Source organism: Oncorhynchus clarkii, chromosome 13, assembly GCF_045791955.1.
Source record: "Oncorhynchus clarkii lewisi isolate Uvic-CL-2024 chromosome 13, UVic_Ocla_1.0, whole genome shotgun sequence".
Lineage (NCBI taxonomy): Eukaryota > Metazoa > Chordata > Actinopteri > Salmoniformes > Salmonidae > Oncorhynchus > Oncorhynchus clarkii.
Window position 1 is genome coordinate 54647901 of NC_092159.1, and position 18538 is coordinate 54666438.

Below are 18538 nucleotides of genomic sequence, written 5' to 3' on the forward strand. Positions count from 1 at the left end.
AGGTCTCATAAAGACAGAGCCCTTGACTCAATGCAGTTTGCATACAGGAAGAACAGACCAGTGGAGGATGAAATCCTGACAGTGTTGCACAGTGCCGTGACACACCTGGAGAGGCCTCACTCTTATATGCACATCCTTTTCCTGGACTTCTCCTTTGCTTTTAACTGCATGTAGCCTCACCTTGTCTGTGACAAACTCTCCCAACAGGCGGGTGGACCCCACAAGGTAAGACCCTAGCCTTACCACCCAGACAGGTGGACCCCACAAGGTAAGACCCTAGCCTGGCTGGTGGACCACCACCTGGTGGACCCCAACCTTACCACCCAGGCGGGTGGACCACCACCTGGTGGACCCTAGCCTTACTACCCAGGCAGGTGGACCACCACCTGGTGGACCCCAGCCTTACCACCCAGGCAGGTGGACCCCACAAGGTAGCCTTACCACCCAGGCAGGTGGACCACCACCTGGTGGACCCCAACCTTACCACCCAGGTGGATGGACCACCACCTGGTGGACCCCAGCCTTACCACCCAGGCAGGTGGACCCCACAAGGTAAGACCCTAGCCTTACCACCAAGGTGGGTGGACCACCACCTGGTGGACCCCAGCCTTACCACCCAGGCAGGTGGACCATCACCTGGTGGACTCCAACCTTGCCACCCAGGCGGGTGGACCACCACCAGGTGGACCCCAGCTTTACCACCCAGGCGGGTGGACCCCAACCTTACCACTCAGGCAGGTGGACCACCACCTGGTGGACCCTAGCCTTACCTTGTGGATGCTGGACTTCCTGCTGAACAGGGGGCTGTCACGTTACACCATCCCTATCTTACATCCCTATCTTACACCATCCCTATCCCTATCCACAATGTCCTAGCAGAACTTACACCATCCCGATCTCTATCCACAATGTCCTAGCAGAACTTACACCATCCCCATCTCTATCCACAATGTCTTAGCAGAACTTACACCATCCCCATCTCTATCCACAATGTCCTAGGACAGATGTAGGATGCTGAATAGTGGGACATAGGACGGATGTAGGATGCTGAACAGTGGGACATAGGACAGATGCAGGATGCTGAACAGTGAGACATAGGACAGACGTAGGATGCTGAACAGTGAGACATTGGACAGACGTAGGATGCTGAACAGTGGGACATAGGACAGATGTAGGATGCTGAACAGTGAGACATAGGACAGATGTAGGATGCCGAACAGTGGGACATAGGACAGATGTAGGATGCTGAACAGTGAGACATACGACATATGTAGGATGCTGAACAGTGGGACATAGGACGGATGTAGGATGCTGAACAGTGAGACATAGGACAGATGTAGGATGCTGAACAGTGAGAGAGAGGACAGATGTAGGATGCTGAACAGTGAAAGAGAGGACAGATGTAGGATGCTGAACAGTGAGACATAGGACAGATGTAGGATGCTGAACAGTGAGACATAGGATGGATGTAGGATGCTGAACAGTGAGACATAGGACAGATGTAGGATGCTGAACAGTGAGAGAGAGGACAGATGTAGGATGCTGAACAGTGAGAGAGAGGACAGATGTAGGATGCTAAACAGTGAGACATAGGACAGATGTAGGATGCTGAAGAGTGGGACATAGGACGGATGTAGGATGCTGAACAGTGAGACATAGGACAGATGTAGGATGCTGAACAGTGAGAGAGAGGACAGATGTAGGATGCTGAACAGTGAGACATAGGTCAGATGTAGGATGCTGAACAGTGGGACATACGACAGATGTAGGATGCTGAATAGTGAGACATAGGACAGATGTAGGATGCTGAACAGTGGGACATAGGACAGATGTAGGATTCTGAACAGTGAGACATAGGAGAGATGTAGGATGCTGAACAGTGGGACATAGGACATATGTAGGATGCTGAACAGTGGGACAAAGAACGGATGTAGGATGCTGAACAGTGAGACATAGGACAGATGTAGGATGCTGAACAGTGAGAGAGAGGACAGATGTAGGATGCTAAACAGTGAGACATAGGACAGATGTAGGATGCCGAACAGTGAGACATAAGACAGATGTAGGATGCCGAACAGTGGGACATAGGACAGATGTAGGATGCTGAACAGTGAGACATAGGACAGATGTAGGATGCTGAACAGTGGGATATAGGACGGATGTAGGATGCTGAACAGTGAGACATAGGACAGATGTAGGATGCTGAACAGTGAGAGAGAGGACAGATGTAGGATGCTGAACAGTGAGAGAGAGGACAGATGTAGGATGCTGAACAGTGAGAGAGAGGACAGATGTAGGATGCTGAACGGTGAGACATAGGACAGATGTAGGATGCTGAACAGTGGGACATAGGACGGATGTAGGATGCTGAACAGTGAGAGAGAGGACAGATGTAGGATGCTGAACAGTGGGACATAGGACAGATGTAGGATGCTGAATAGTGGGACATAGGATGGATGTAGGATGCTGAACAGAGAGACATAGGACAGATGTAGGATGCTGAACAGTGAGAGAGAGGACAGATGTAGGATGCTGAACAGTGGGACATAGGACAGATGTAGGATGCTGAACAGTGGGACATAGGATGGATGTAGGATGCTGAACAGTGAGACATAGGACAGATGTAGGATGCTGAACAGTGAGAGAGAGGACAGATGTAGGATGCTGAACAGTGAGAGAGAGGACAGATGTAGGATGCTGAACAGTGAGACATAGGTCAGATGTAGGATGCTGAACAGTGGGACATAGGACAGATGTAGGATGCTGAATAGTGACACATAGGACAGATGTAGGATGCTGAACAGTGGGACATAGGACAGATGTAGGATTTCTGAACAGTGAGACATAGGAGAGATGTAGGATGCTGAACAGTGGGACATAGGACATATGTAGGATGCTGAACAGTGGGACATAGGACGGATGTAGGATGCTGAAGAGTGGGACATAGGACAGATGTAGGATGCTGAACAGTGAGACATAGGACAGATGTAGGATGCTGAACAGTGAGAGAGAGGACAGATGTAGGATGCTGAACAGTGAGAGAGAGGACAGATGTAGGATGCTGAACAGTGTGACATAGGACAGATGTAGGATGCTGAACAGTGAGACATAGGACAGATGTAGGATGCTGAACAGTGAGAGAGAGGACAGATGTAGGATGCTGAACAGTGGGACATAGGACATATGTAGGATGCTGAATAGTGGGACATAGGACAGATGTAGGATGCTGAACAGTGTGGCCTAGGACAGATGTAGGATGCTGAACAGTGAGACATAGGACAGATGTAGGATGCTTAACAGTGAGACATAGGAAAGATGTAGGATGCTGAACAGTGAGACATAGGACAGATGTAGGATGCTGAACAGGAATGCAACGGACAGATGTAGGATGCTGAACAGTGGGACATAGGACAGATGTAGGATGCTTAACAGTGAGACATAGGACAGATGTAGGATGCTGAACAGTGAGACATAGGACAGATGTAGGATGCTGAACAGTGAGACATAGGTCAGATGTAGGATGCTGAACAGTGGGACATATGACAGACGTAGGATGCTGAACAGTGGGACATAGGACAGATGTAGGATGCTGAACAGTGGGACATAGGACAGACGTAGGCACAATACATGGTCGGACAGTAGACTGCAGAGACTGAATATGTGAAAACGTAAATGTGTGACTTGTGTGCTTTCCAGTGTTTCTGTACTGCATGTAATATATTGTGCTGTGTTAGTGTATTTGTATGCTGACGTCATGAAATGAATGTAACTGGACAATGAAGTATATCGTATCGTATACATTATACAGTAGGCTATGGTATAATACACAGCAAGATCAGCTCAGTATATGTACTACTTAAATAACTGAGGTATTATTCACTTTTACTGATAAGAAAAGGGTGACCAACTACACCCTATTTCATAATCACACAGCATTGACATCCGGGGCTTGACACACACGCATGCACACACACACACACGCATGCACACACACACGCATGCACACACACACACACGTACACACACACACACACACACACACACACACACACACACACACACACACACACACACACACACACACACACACACACACACACACACACACACACACACACACACACACACACACACACACACACACACACACACACACACACACACACAAAGCCTATAATCAAACATTCACCTGAGTACCATTTGAGGAAGGCCTGATAAGGTAGCAGAGGAAGTGGCAAACAGTCTACACCCTTCTCTGCATTCCTACAGTACCGTGGCCCTGTCAGAGCAGTCCAGACTTTACATGGGATCACATACAGGAGTATCAGATACAGGAGGATCGCATACAGGAAGAGGAGAGGAAGAGAAGAAGACAGAAGCCTGAGGAGACTGACAGAGAGTGTCAGAGAGAGGTGTGACAAGTAGAGAATTATTGTTTTTGAGTCGTCAGGGAGAGGAGGCAGGGGGGCTCAGAGAGAGAGAGAGAGAGAGAGAGCTGTCCAAAGAAGTGGAAGAGAGATCAAAGTGCAAAGAGATCAACAGTGAAAAAAAACTCGGTGAGAAAACAAAAAATAGACATCTACAATCGGTTTGAGTAGGTTAAAAGGTAGAACCACCGTACAGTACTGTACTTGACAGCCGGATTTGACCAGAACTAGCATCGCCATGGTGACCCTGGACACGCGGACCCTGACGGTGCCCGTGGGCATCGTGAGAATGCTGGAGGTGGTCCTCACCTGTATCTCCTTCAGCCTGGTGGCCTCGGTGGGTCACTTCGGCTCATCCTACTGGGCCTGGTGCATGTTCACCTGGGTCTTCTGTTGCTTCGTCACCCTCCTCATCCTCATCATGGAGTTCACCACCCTCAATGCCCGGGTGCCCATCTCCTGGGACGACTTCACCACCGCCTTTGCCATGCTGTCCACGCTCATGGTGGGTAACGTCCACGTCGTCTTTTGTCTGTGGGTTAGACTATAAGGGGTAGAATCCAGATAACACACCTAAATATTAGTGTTAATGTGTGACAGTTACATTTGAGACGATATAAGCATTGAAAACTAGAGTAGAGATGGATGTGTGTAGTTTACTTTTGTGTAATTGTAAATCAATTAAAAGGCGATTTTTGGGAAATTACACATCAATCTTCCCTGCCATAGATTAGACTTCTGTTCGAGGAGGTGTACTTGTACATCACACTGCTTCATGCATCAGAAACAGGAGTTAGGTTCCAGCACCTACGGGCCGTTCTGGCCAAGATAAGGCTACTTACTTTTTTATAAATATATTTTGCCCTTATATAGTGAGTATCAGCCCTGGACCTTGATCAGACAGTTGTTGTTATCATACGGTACATGAACAAAGTGGTTAAATGAAACATGCAATATTTTAGTACCACTTAGAGTTGTTGGTCGATCCAATAATGGCAGCAATCGCTAGTCGTGTGCATACATTTACTCTCACACTAATTGCGAATGAACTTATACTGAGACATAGACGCCAGCAGATACTGATGTGGTAATAGTCATTTCTAATTGCTAGTTCCACTGAACTAGAACAAGTTATTGATCAAAGTGATGATCTCATCTTCAGTATGTCACAACAGCAAGGCAGCTAATCTATCTTTTTCTCTAGTGTAGTCCATATATCACCTCTAGTCAGATCAGTGAGAAAATTGGATAAATGCAATTAAAGGAAAGGCGTTTAACCATTAATAAGGTGTGCGTTGGAGTTCCTGTAGCTTTGCCAATATTTTGGAATGGTTTATTGAGTAGGAGCTACATTGGTAGTAGATTAAGTAGAAGTATCAGGTGATACGCATAGAACTTTGACAACTTTAATGAGTCAATTAAGTCCACTGACATTCAATGTTATTGTCTTCAAACTCTGATGTTGTTTATTAAATTCCATTGCTGTTATTCATCCACCATCATCATCTATTGTCTTGGGCTTTAACAGGTGCTGGCTGCCTCCATCATCTACCCCACGTTCTTCACGTGTGTCTCCTGCGGGAAGCAGATCGCCGCCACCGTCATTTCCTGTCTGGCCTTCCTCTTGTACGCCACGGAGGTGGGCCTGATCCGGGCCAAACCCGGCGAGATCAGCGGCTTCCTCTCCACCGTCCCGGGCCTCCTCAAGGTCCTCGAGGCCTTCGTGGCCTGCATCATCTTCATCTCTCTGGACCATGGCTCCTACTCGCGGTTCCCAGGGCTCCAGTGGTGCGTGGCGGTCTATTCGCTATGTTTCATCTTCGCCCTCATCATCATCCTCTTTACTATCTGCCGCCTGCTGTCGCTCTTCCCGTTCCCGTTCGACAAGGTGCTGACGGGCTACAACGTGCTGGCCGTGCTGATGTACATGACGTGCGTGGTGATATGGCCTCTCTATAGCTTCCAGAACAACCACAGCAGACCCAGCGGGTGTGGCCGCAACTGCTACTGGGATAACCAGGTTGTAGTGGCGTTCATGACCTGTTTCAACCTTGTGGTTTACATTGTGGACACGGTCTACTCTTTCAGGCTGGTGTTCTTCGTCACCCCGGCTTAGGACAAAGGTCAAAGGTCACCCACCTTACCCAACCTGAGAACTGGCCCTGAAACACAGTGCCGGATCTTAAACAATAGACTGAACTTTGCTTTTGTATAAATACAGCAACCTGTAACCATGCTGTTTTTTTAGAACACTAATTGGTATTGGGAGAACGTCTCTGTATGGTGGATAATAACCGTTTTACTGGGAAAGATTACATTGTGAATGATAATGCTTCTTCATGGATGAAATGGGGTTATAATACTGCTAGCAATTCACAAACCATGAGGTGGATAAGAATGTTCTGAATGCTTGGATCCGTACGTAGATTCAATGTATATTTTGTCTTCCCGTCTTTAAAATACACAAGGAACTATGCAGTGCGCCCTACGCAGTCCACATGGGCTGTAATCAAAGTGAATAGAAAGATCAAAGAGCTGTTCATTTTATTCTCATATTCTGTTCTCCATTTCATCTCTGTCTCTCTGGCCTTGATTCAATCAGTTCAGCGTTAACCACCGATAACCCGCAACTGCATAGCAGATCATTGGTTTTACTGATTTGACAGCTCCAACGATATTACACCTTTGTCATGGCCCAAATAAAAACAGATCTGCTATGCAGTTGTCGGCTATCACAGCTCTTCCTCTCTCTCTCTCTCTCTCTCTCTCTCTCTCTCTTTCTCTCTCTCTCCCCTGTACCTACTCTAATCCTGACAAACATGCAATCCAGACAGATATGACAGAATTCAGCTCAAACATGAATCTGAATGAGTAAAACATAACTATTGACATTTAGCTGACGTGACCAAATTGTTTTAATAATGTTATATAACAATAAAATAAAGAAAACATTTGCTTAACACCTATTCTCTTTCTACAACACTGTTAAAGGACATTCAGCAACGCTCCCTCCCTCCCCCTGTTTGCTAGGATGTGTCTGCTATGAGAGGCCCATTGGATGAAATGGCATGGGATGTCGAGGTCCAGCCCAGGGCTTTGCTTTCATGTCTCTTTCTGTGTTTGCTGAGTGCGGCGGGGAAGCCGACAGCGAGATAAGTCTCAACCACACTCCGCTCCGTCCCACCTGGATGACATCACTCTCTTACACAGGCAGCATCTGAATCCCTCACGGACCGTGGCTTACCACAGATTCGATTTGATAGGGAACATATTGGGCCATTCTGAGGCTGCTAAACTAATTATAATTTCTAAAAAGACAGCAGAATAATTGTGGTTGGTGATCTGTTTATGGTAATGATGTCAAGGTCTCTCATGCCCACACTTTGTTTTGTGATACACATGGCAGGGGTTATTCCTTCCTTCATGAGAGAAATTAAGTTAAGTGACGAATGAAGAATCATTGTTCCAAAACAGAAGCCAACAGAATGATGGAGGTTCCTGATCTGATTATGGTAATGAAGTCAAGGTCTTTTATGTCCACATCTTTTCTTCTGTCTTGCAACCTTTGACAGGGATTATTGATTTGTTCAAAAGAGAAATGAAGTTATGTTGCTGCTGTCTCCTTGGCACAGATCAAGAGGGAGGTAAAAGTGAAAAATGGATGAGGCAGATATAGAGAGAGGGAGAAGGGAGAGTGGGAGAGAACGAGAGAGAAATAGAGAGAGAGAAGAGGGAGAGGGAGATAGAAGGAGAAGTATATAGAGAGAGGAGAAGGAGGAATAATATGAGGGTATATAACAGTGAGAGGGAGTTAGGCAATGCACTGACAATATTTAAAGGGATCATTGTCCTTCAGTTGAGACAGCTGCTGCTGTTGACACAACCATGCAATCTCCATAGACAAACATTGGCAGTAGAGTCAATTAATCAAAACAATTGTACATCTCGGTGAACTCATTTTTCATTATTGTGTATCCCTAGTGGCACCAGTGAATCCAAATGTAATACATTTTGTAAATGATTCCAAAAATCATTTAGAGTGTTACATTCAAAGTTGGTATGGTACACTCTGAACTGGGGCAGTAGTATGCATATAAGTAAGTAAGCATTTCACGGTAAGGTCTACACTTGTTGTATTCGGCGCATGTGACAAATAAAGTTTGATTTGATATCATATTATCTTTATCAACCAGAACACTATTCGATTTCCATTTTCAGTGGAAACAGAATAGTTCCTCTACAAATCCTTTGCCTACCACTCCTCCCCCTTCCCTCCATCTCTTTCTCTCCCTTTCTCAAGAACATGGATGAGGATATTAGTCAATAGCCATCAAGTGTCAAAAAAGAGCTTAAGTTAAGTTAGGAACATTAAACTGAACAAATGTGAGGTTACTTCGCAAGCCTGGGTTTCCCTGGTTGGGGATGTGCACTTGGACCAGAGCTGGGTGCAAATAGTATCAGAAATCTTTCAAATGCTGTAGTTGTGCTTGATTGAGCTTACCTGACACAATGGATCCAATAGAATAGTCCCAAAGGTGCGAACCCCACTGTCTTTCCAAGTAGACTCAATCAAATGCTCAAAGTATTTTAAAGATTTCAAATCTTATTTGAACCCAGGTTTGATATGGTCCCACTCCCAGGGATTGGGTCAGTATTGAAGTTTACCTTTGACAGAAACCAGAGTCCATCATGTGTGGCGTGGGCGAGCCAGATAAGACTGGGTCGTAAAACGTGCAATTAAGCCAAGAGAGGGCAGGATACACCATAGAAATAGAATGAACAGAACGGGCTTGGAACCTCTAAACTCATGGGTACACTCGCAAAGGCTGCCTGGTATTGTGATGCAATTATTTCCAAGGTAATTATTTCCAAGGTAATTATTTCCAAGGTAATTATTTCCAAGGTAATTATTTCCAAGGTAATTATTTTCAAGAATGTTAATTGAAATGTTTTTTTATTTAACCTTTATTTAACTAGGCAAATCAGTTAAGAACAAATTCACAATGACGGCCTAGGAACAGTGGGTTAACTGCCTTGTTCAGGGGTAGAACGACAGATTTGTACCTTGTCAGCTCGGGGATTTGATCTACCAACCTTTCGGTTATAGGATTAGCATTGGAAACATGACCAGTGGTGGGGAAATCATGTTATAAAGTGGCTGTAGATAACTTTAAAAACGTTTAAATGAATAAAATGACAGTAAAACAGTTCATCTATTTGTTTGCTGAGTAATAGTCTGAAATTCACTTCCGTTGTATTTATTTTCCCCTTTGATGGTGAACTTTCTGTACTGCCACCATTCTCTCCCCAGTCATTTTCATTCAGGTGCTGGTGCAATGAATTTGTTTATTTTAGAATGCTTTTGCATTTAATTATTAAGCTATCCTAACCTCTGTTATCTTCAACCTAGCCTATGGGTACACTCGCAATGGCTGTAATCATTGACATGAATGAGGAGGCCCGTTCTATTCACTCTATTTCTATGGGCTACACACCATCATAAACACAGGAGGAGTTTGGCTCGACACAGGCATGCTCTGGTCTCCACAGCATGGGGAAGGAGACTTGGATAAGGCAGGAATGAGAGAAGGTCTTACCTCCCTTGAAATTGTAGTGCTTTACTGGAAGGTCTTTAGTCGGCAGGGGAATGCACAGAGAGACAAAGACGGTAGGAGAGTTAGGAGGAGTGGAGATGTCAATGTGACACAGTGGAGAAAAGAAAGTGACGCAGCAGAACATTACTGGGTGAGCTTCCATGAAGAGGAGAATGTAAGTCTTTAAGAGGCAACAGTAAATGAACACAGTTAATTGAATCAGTGATTCATTCAAATGTGAAATATGTGCATTTGGTAAAAGAGAGCAAAGGAGAGAGACAGAAAGAAGAACATTAGCCAGAAGAAAGAGAGAGGAAAAAGAGAAACTTTAGCCAAACAAAAAGTCAAGGAGTGAACAGTCACCCAGAGTCCCTAGATAGGTCCTTCAACAGTATCTCATCATGGTGAACCTGGACCTGAGGTCTCTCACCCTGCCGGTGGGCATCATCCGTATGTTGGAGGTGGTCCTCACCTGTGTCTCCTTCAGTCTGGTGGCCTCGGCAGGCCATGTGCTCTCCACACACTGGGACTGGTGCATGTTCACCTGGTGCTTCTGCTGCTTCTTCTCCCTCTTCATCCTCATCATGGAGTTCACCCGCTTCAGCGCCAAGGTGGGGATGTTTACTGTCTGGATTTGATGGAATAGATTGGTGGGAGGGGAATTTGTGGCTCACGTGTATCGTAGCTTATGTGTATCTGTCTTATATATTTCTAATGTCTATTTCAATTGTAAAGCAGTAGTAGCAGTTGCACATTTTTCAGGAAAACATATTTTTCAGGAAAACTCTTGGCCCTAGACATAACCTTTCCTCACATCTCCCCTCCTCATCATCTCAAGGTGCCCATCTCCTGGGATGACTTCACCACGGCCTTCGCCGTGCTGGCCGCACTAATGTGTTTCACCTCCTCCATCATCTACCCCACCTTCTTCACCTGCCCCACCTGCTACCGCCAGATTGCCGCCACCGTCAGCTCCCTACTCTGTTTCGGAGTGTACGTCGGCGAGGTGGTGTTGGCCCGCCTCCGGCCCGGTGGTGAGATCAGTGGCTTCCTGTCCACTGTCCCGGGCCTCCTGAAGATCCTGGAGACTGTGCTGGCCTGTATTATCTTTACGTCGCTGGATCCGGCAAGGTTTCTGTTTCATCCGGGACTGCAGTGGTGCGTGGCGGTTTATTCCCTCTGCTTCATCTTCGCACTCGTCATCATCTTCCTCACTGTCGGTCAGCTGCTGTCGCTCTTCCCCTTCTCGTTTGACAAACTGCTCACGGTCTATAATATTCTGGCCACCATGATGTACATGACTGCCATGGTCATCTGGCCGCTGTATAGTTTCGAGAACAACCCCCGGCCCGTTCCGTGTTCCCCCTGTCCCTGGGACAATCTGGTTGTGGTGACGTTCATGACCGTGATCAACCTGGTGATCTATATTTTGGATACGATCTACTCGATAAAGGTGGTCTTCTTCACATTGGATGAGGAATAGGCCAGATTCTCAGGAACCTTGACTCCAACTTTTCCAGAACCGGTCAATGACTGACACACTATCATATTGCATGGAGAAAATACTGTTTACTGAATAAGAAACTCCAGCACGCTGGTAATCTTGATTCTCCACATATGGTTGAAAAGATCCATTTCATTTCTAGAGAATGAAGAGTTTATTTTCAAATCAATGACTGAGAGCTTGGAAGAAGAACATTTGCAGAACGTTGGCAGAACATTTGCTGATGTCTTTTGCCTCAGACATGTGGAAGATATTTAGTTATTCCTATAACACTGTAAACAAACTCTTATTGCAGATGAGGATTCTACAGGCAAGGACACACTGTTTATCACTTGTAGCTATTAAAGTGTGCAGTAGGAAGCTGAGTTAATGATTGATCGTATCGATTTCATAGAAATAAAAAATACAGAACTTTGGATCCTGATGCAAATACAATATGAATGTCTAATCTGGCAACATGGTATGTATAACCTAAAACCTAGTTCCTTTGGGCCAAAGGCACTAGCAGCAATATAGATTCTGCCAATTGCAAAGGATTTGTGATCTTATATTCATGTTGACCACTTCTTTCTTGGTTGTTAGACATGTTCTATTGTTGTACTGCTAGTTGGCTCACTAACTGCCAGATAGTTGATTACCTGCTGAAGTGCTATGTGGACTGCACACTATAAACAAATGGCTCTACAGTATATAGTGCCAAATAATAGTTATTTGGCTCATAATGATAGTGTATCCTATTTTGGTACTATATAGAACCCTTTTTTGAAGGTTCTATAAAGAACCATGTTCACAAGGTTATAAATTGAACTATTATGGTGTTATAAAGAAACCTTTCCCAAGGTTCTAAAAATAACTTTTAAAAAAGTTCTACATAGCGCCAAAAAGGGTTCCGCTATCATTACAACCCTTTATGGTGCTATAAAGAACCCTTTTTAATGGTTATTTATAGAACCTTTATGGAGAATGGTTATATTAAATTAAGAACCTTTCTCAATCTCAAAGGTTCTACAAAGAACCCTTTGAAGAACCAGAGAGAGATATTTATTCTGGTTAGACATATACTGTTAAAATTCCATAGGTGTCGTTGAATCAGGTGTGATAGCTCTGGAACAGCTGGGGGGCTCTGAGGAGAGAATTGAGAACTGCTGGTTTAGGTATTTTTAAAAGACTGGAGTTGGAAGGGGACTCAACTCAAGAACTGATCTTTCATTATGATGTTGACCTTTTCTTAGAAGCCCACAGAATAGGGAGAGGTAATCAGAGAAAGTTTGTGTACAGGACAGGGGACCTTTTCCATTGAAGTGTACCATCTTTCAGATGCAGACATAGGGTGCATTCAAAATGTTCAGTAGTGCACTATATAGGGAATAGGGTGCCATTTCGGAAGCATCCATAGACACTTCATTCTGTCTGCTTTTGAATGGGCTTGACGATTATATCCTCAAATTCATGAAAACACAGTCATGTAAGATATATAAAAACTGATATTCGTGTTTGTGGATTAATTTACTTCTGCTAGATGCCTTTCATTAACCTCTATGGGATCGGTGACCCACCCTCAGGATGGTTGAGCTAACGTGCGCTAATGTGATTAGCATGACATTGTAAGTAACAAGAACATTTCCCAGGACATAGACTTATCTTATATGGGCTGAAAGCTTAAATTATTGTTAATCTAACTGCACTGTCCAATTTACAGTAGCTATTACAGTGAAATAATACCATGCTATTGTTTGAGTGCACAGTTATGTACTTGAAAATGTATCAATAAACCAGTTAGGCACATTTGGGCAGACTTGATACAACATTTTGAACAGTAATGCAATGGTTCATTTGATCAGTCTAAAACTTTGCACATGCACTGCTGCCGTCTAGTGGCCAAAATCTAAAGGGCGCCTGGACTCCTAAGTTATATGATGGCCTTTCTCTTTTATTTCAAAGTTGATGGGACAAACAAATTTGAAAACTCATGTTTTTTCTTTGTATTATCTTTTACCAGATCTAATGTGTCATATTCTCCTAAATTAATTTCACATTTCCATGAACTTCAAAGTGTTTCCTTTCAAATATGCATATCCTTGCTTCAGGTCCTGAGCTACAGGCAGTTAGATTTGGGTATGTCATTTTAGGCAAAAATGTAAAACAATTTGCCTACAAAATACTTGCACAGCGTATAGCAATGATTGACAACCAAAATCTACGGCAACATGCTAACAATAGAGATGTGTGAATGATTAATGACACACATGAACCTTTGTTCCCTCTCATCTCACTGTATGATTGAACCAGAGAGTGTTGGACAAGGGCTGTGCAACTCAAACAAATGTTCAGATATATATAGATTGTGTAAAATGTATCATTAAGAAAAGGGAATCGTGTCCGTTCTTGTCAATGTCTATCCACAACAGTCCTACTGGATCACGTCATTCGTTACACTCCCTGGTGTGATCATGTTAATCATTACCCAAAGGTTGTGTTGATGTGGGTTGCTAGGCTGTGTTGCCATTTGTAGTTTATGACTCAATAACAATAGACCTACGGATCAACGTAACCAACTTGAAAATAGCAGAAGTGATACTGTATTTTGCTCAATAAAAAGAAGTGACAGATTTCACAGTTGTAACTTCTGTCTGCTGAAGCGTGAGCTAAATAGTGGCTCAATCACATGACTGAGAATAAAAAAATCAGACTCTCATTGTACATCTGAAAAGTTTCATTAAGTTTGATGTATAAACCAGTCTGGAGCGAAGATAGATTTGGAATATATGCCATTAGAGAGACAAGGGCTTGTCCTTGCAGCATTGTCTATTGTCAAATAAAAAATGATTTGTCATATGCACAGGATTCAGTGAAATGTAAACAGTACAGTGAAATGCTTGCAAGCTCTTCTGTCAGCTATTGTTGTTCTTCTGAATCGACAAAGACTGAGTTTTTTCCTGTTGTTGCTGTGTTTGAGCCGCTACAGTTAGTTTACATGCAAAATGTTGGGGAAGTGAGGTTTTGTGGTTTGTGCATAATGTGACTGACCGGACTCTACCCTGGATAATTTCTACAGAAGGCTACTCCGAATGACAAAGAGCAGGTAATAGTCCTAGGAAGTAAAAAGTTAGCGAAACTATGAGGTACTTAAGTTGGGACTAAAGACTTATGATACACTTAATTTCTCATAACTATGGACACACTTTCAAGGTGCATACTTGGACATCAGATGTGCAAACAAAGTTGAAAGTTTTTCAAAGAAAATGTTCACAGAATCCTTCTGTCTGGCTATTTCTTTAGAAATGCGATCAAGTTCACAATACATGACAGTCAAACAACTGGGCCTGCAGCCAAGGACCAAGGGTCAGTGGCAGCCAATAAATGATGATATCATATATAATCAGACCTGCCTGCAGGCTATTTCAAGAGAGAAATTGAAACTAAATGTGGTGCCATATTTCCTCTGGCCTCTCTTTCTCTCCTCTTTGGTTTGTCCTTTCTCTCCTCTTTGGTCTTTCCTTTCTCTCCTCTTTGGTCTGTCCTTTCTCTCCTCTTTGGTCTGTCCTTTCTCTCCTCTTCGGTCTGTCCTTTCTCTCCTCTCCGGTCTGTCCTTTCTCTCCTCTTCGGTCTGTCCTTTCTCTCCTCTTTGGTCTGTCCTTTCTCTCCTCTTCGGTCTGTCCTTTCTCTCCTCTTCGGTCTGTCCTTTCTCTCCTCTTCGGTCTGTCCTTTCTCTCCTCTTTGGTCTGTTCTTTCTCTCCTCTTTGGTCTGTCCTTTCTCTCCTCTTTGGTTTGTCCTTTCTTTCCTCTTTGGTCTGTCCTTTCTCTCCTCTTCGGTCTGTCCTTTGTTTCCTCTTTGGTCTGTCCTTTCTCTCCTCTTCGGTCTGTCCTTTCTCTCCTCTTTGGTCTGTCCTTTCTCGCCTCTTTGGTCTATCCTTTCTCTCCTCTTCAGTCTGTCCTTTCTCTCCTCTTTGGTCTGTCCTTTCTTTCCTCTTTGGTCTGTCCTTTCTCTCCTCTTTGGTTCGTCCTTTCGCTCCTTTTTGGTCCTGAGCACACTTGTCAATGGAAACTTTGATTCATGTATACATTACACTGTGAACAGCAGCTCTGATATCTCCATGGGACCAGGTTGATGCGAATAAATCAGCTTTGTGTCCGGAATTCTCTTTGTCTGTCTGGGACGTTGGGTGTGGGGGAGGCAGGTGTGCAAAGAACAAACCTAGTATCTCCAAAAAGTCCATTTTTTGCAGTTGTTTTCAGATCTAATACCATTGAGTCTTGGAAGTTGACACGATGTTTCGGATGTTTTTAATTGATCCTTGAGCCATAAAACATTTACAACATATGCATGGCAATGACTACTTTCAATTTATGTAAAATAATCCAAATTGACAAAAATGTAGATAGAAGGGTTTTCAGGGCAGCCCTTGGTGTGTAGGGATAGACTTATGGTGGGGCATTTTACATGGGTAAGGGAGTTGCCTGAACCTTTGGACACAAAGGAGGTCATAGGTTGAGAGAAAACTGACTGTCCCTTGCTGCCTGTGTGTTCTGAGCATAATCAAGGTTGGGGAGGAATGGATTACATGTAATCTGTTACATATAATCCATATGCACATACAGTGCAGGAAAGTATTCACTTTTCCACAGTATTCACTTTTACAGCCTTATTCTAAAATTGATTCAATTGTTTCCCCCTCATCAATCTACACACAATACTCCCTAATGACAAAGCAAAAACAGGTAAAATAATTTTTTTGCAACATTATATATGTATAAAAAAAACGTAAATATCACCGTTATCATAAGTATTCAGACCTTTTACTCAGTACTTTGTTGAAGCACCTTTGGCAGCGATTACAGCCTCAAGTCTTCTTGTGTATGACACTACAAGCTTGGCACACATGTATCTGGCAAGTTTCTCCCATTCTTCTCTGCAGATCCTCTTGGCTGTGTGGGTCATTGTCCTGTTGGAAGGTGAACCTTTGCCCCAGTCTGATGTCCTGAGCACTCTGGAGCAAGTTTTCATCAAGGATCTCTCTGTACTTTGCTCCGTTCATCTTTCCCTCGATCCTGACTATTTTCCCAGTCCCCACACCATGATGCTGCCACCACCATGCTTTACCGTAGGGATGGTGCCAGGTTTTCTCCAGGCGTGACGCTTGGTATTCAGGCCAAAGAGTTCAATCTTGGTTTCATCAGACCAGAGAATCTTGTTTCTCATCGTTTTAGAGTCCTTTAGGTGCCCTTTGGCAAACTTCAAGCGGGCTGACATTTGCCTTTTACTGAGGAGTGGCTTCCGTCTGGCCACTCTACCATTAAGGCCTGATTGGTGGAATGCTGCAGAGATGGTTCTCCTTCTGGAAGGTTCTCCCATCACCACAGAGGAACTCTGGAGCTCTGTCAGAGTAACCATCGGGTTCTTGGTCACCTCCCTGACCAAGGCCCTTCTCCCCCGATTGCTCAGTTTGGCCGGGCGACCAGCTCTAGGAAGAGTCTTGGTGGTTCCAAACTTCTTCCATTTAAGAACGATGGAGGCCACTGTCTTCTTGGGGACCTTCAATGCTGCATAAATGTTTTCATACCCTTCCCCAGATCCCGACACAATCCTGTATCGGAGCTCTACGAATAATTCCTTTGGCCTCACGGCTTGTGTTTTGCTCTGACATGCACAGTCAACTGTGGGACCTTATACAGACAGTGTGCCTTTCTAAATCATGTCCAATCAATTGAATTTACCACAGGTGTACTCCAATCAAGTTGTAGAAACCTCTCAAGAATGATCAATGGAAACAGGATGCACCTGAGCTCAATTTCAAGTCTCATAGCAAAGGGTCTGAATGATTATGTAAATAAGGTATTTCTAAAAACCTGTTTTCGTTTGTCATTATGGGTTATTGTGTGTAGATTGATGAGGAAATGTTTTTATTTCATCTATTTTAGAAAAAGGCTGTAATGTAACAAAATGTGGAAAAGGGGTCTTTCAGCATGACAATGATCCCAAACACACCGCCCGGGCAACGAAGGAGTGGCTTCGTAAGAAGCATTTCAAGGTCCTGGAGTGGCCTAGCCAGTCTCCAGATCTCAACCCCATAGAAAATCTTTGGATGGAGTTGAAAGTCCGTGTTGCCCAGCAACAGCCCCAAAACATCACTGCTCTAGAGGAGATCTGCATGGAGGAATGGGCCAAAATACCAGCAACAGTGTGTGAAAACCTTGTGAAGACTTACAGAAAACGTTTGACCTCTGTCATTGCCAACAAAGGGTATATAACAAAGTATTGAGATAAACTTTGACCAACTTATTGACCAAATACTTATTTTCCACCATAATTTGCAAATAAATTCATAAAAAATCCTACAATGTGATTTTCTGGATTTTTTTCTTCTCATTTTGTCTGTCATAGTTGAAGTGTACCTATTATGAAAATTACAGGCCTCTCTCATCTTTTTAAGTGGGAGAACTTGCACAATTGGTGGCTGACTAAATACTTTTTTGCCCCACTGTATTACATGTAACAGATTACAGAAAAACTGTAACTGTAATCTGTCACGTTATCAACTAAATTATTGTAATCAGATTACAAATACTTTTGAAAAATTAGAAGATTTCTTCTAGGATTACTTTAAAATTCAGAAACGATGTCTCTGAAAACATACATTATGACACCTTTCTGTTTTCTCGATGATACTCAAATCAGCATTGAAAAAAGGTGCAAAATTAAGTTTGGTTCCGCCTGAGCGAGTCTGACCACAAGTCAGAGACCACTATGATGACTCACCAAATGCATTTTATAGATTGTGGGAAAAGAGCAGGAATAGGCTTTGTAGGCTACAGTCCAAGCTATGTCTTCCAATGGTGTGACTGTTGTCGTCATGTAAAGATTATACATCCAATTTGACTATAGCTCAGCTTTCAACACCATTGTGCCCACCATCACTATGCTAAGGACCCTGGGATTAAAAACCTCCCTCTGCAACTGGATCCTGGACTTCCTGATCAGCTGCCCCCAGGTGGTGAGGGTTGGCAACAAAACA

The 18538-nt window shown here is 43.8% G+C and overlaps 2 protein-coding genes across 2 annotated transcripts; both read left to right on the forward strand.

The window, feature by feature from the left end:
- The first annotated feature begins 4534 nt into the window (after positions 1 to 4534).
- On the forward strand, positions 4535 to 6644 carry LOC139424049 (myeloid-associated differentiation marker-like). The gene is made up of 2 exons (XM_071175738.1): positions 4535 to 4932; positions 5956 to 6644. Exons 1-2 carry the CDS (start codon positions 4666 to 4668, stop codon positions 6541 to 6543), a joined length of 855 nt encoding a protein of 284 aa, XP_071031839.1. The 5' UTR covers positions 4535 to 4665; the 3' UTR covers positions 6544 to 6644.
- Positions 6645 to 9973: 3329 nt separating this feature from the next.
- On the forward strand, positions 9974 to 13310 carry LOC139424050 (myeloid-associated differentiation marker homolog). The gene is made up of 2 exons (XM_071175739.1): positions 9974 to 10632; positions 10860 to 13310. Exons 1-2 carry the CDS (start codon positions 10423 to 10425, stop codon positions 11502 to 11504), a joined length of 855 nt encoding a protein of 284 aa, XP_071031840.1. The 5' UTR covers positions 9974 to 10422; the 3' UTR covers positions 11505 to 13310.
- Positions 13311 to 18538: the final 5228 nt, after the last annotated feature.

Coding starts and splice junctions, on each gene's coding strand:
- LOC139424049 (XM_071175738.1), top strand. CDS start 4,666: ATGGTGACCCTGGACACGCGGACCCTGACGGTGCCCGTGGGCATCGTG. Junction 4,933..5,955: donor CCATGCTGTCCACGCTCATG/GTGGGTAACGTC, acceptor GGGCTTTAACAG/GTGCTGGCTGCCTCCATCAT.
- LOC139424050 (XM_071175739.1), top strand. CDS start 10,423: ATGGTGAACCTGGACCTGAGGTCTCTCACCCTGCCGGTGGGCATCATC. Junction 10,633..10,859: donor TCACCCGCTTCAGCGCCAAG/GTGGGGATGTTT, acceptor CATCATCTCAAG/GTGCCCATCTCCTGGGATGA.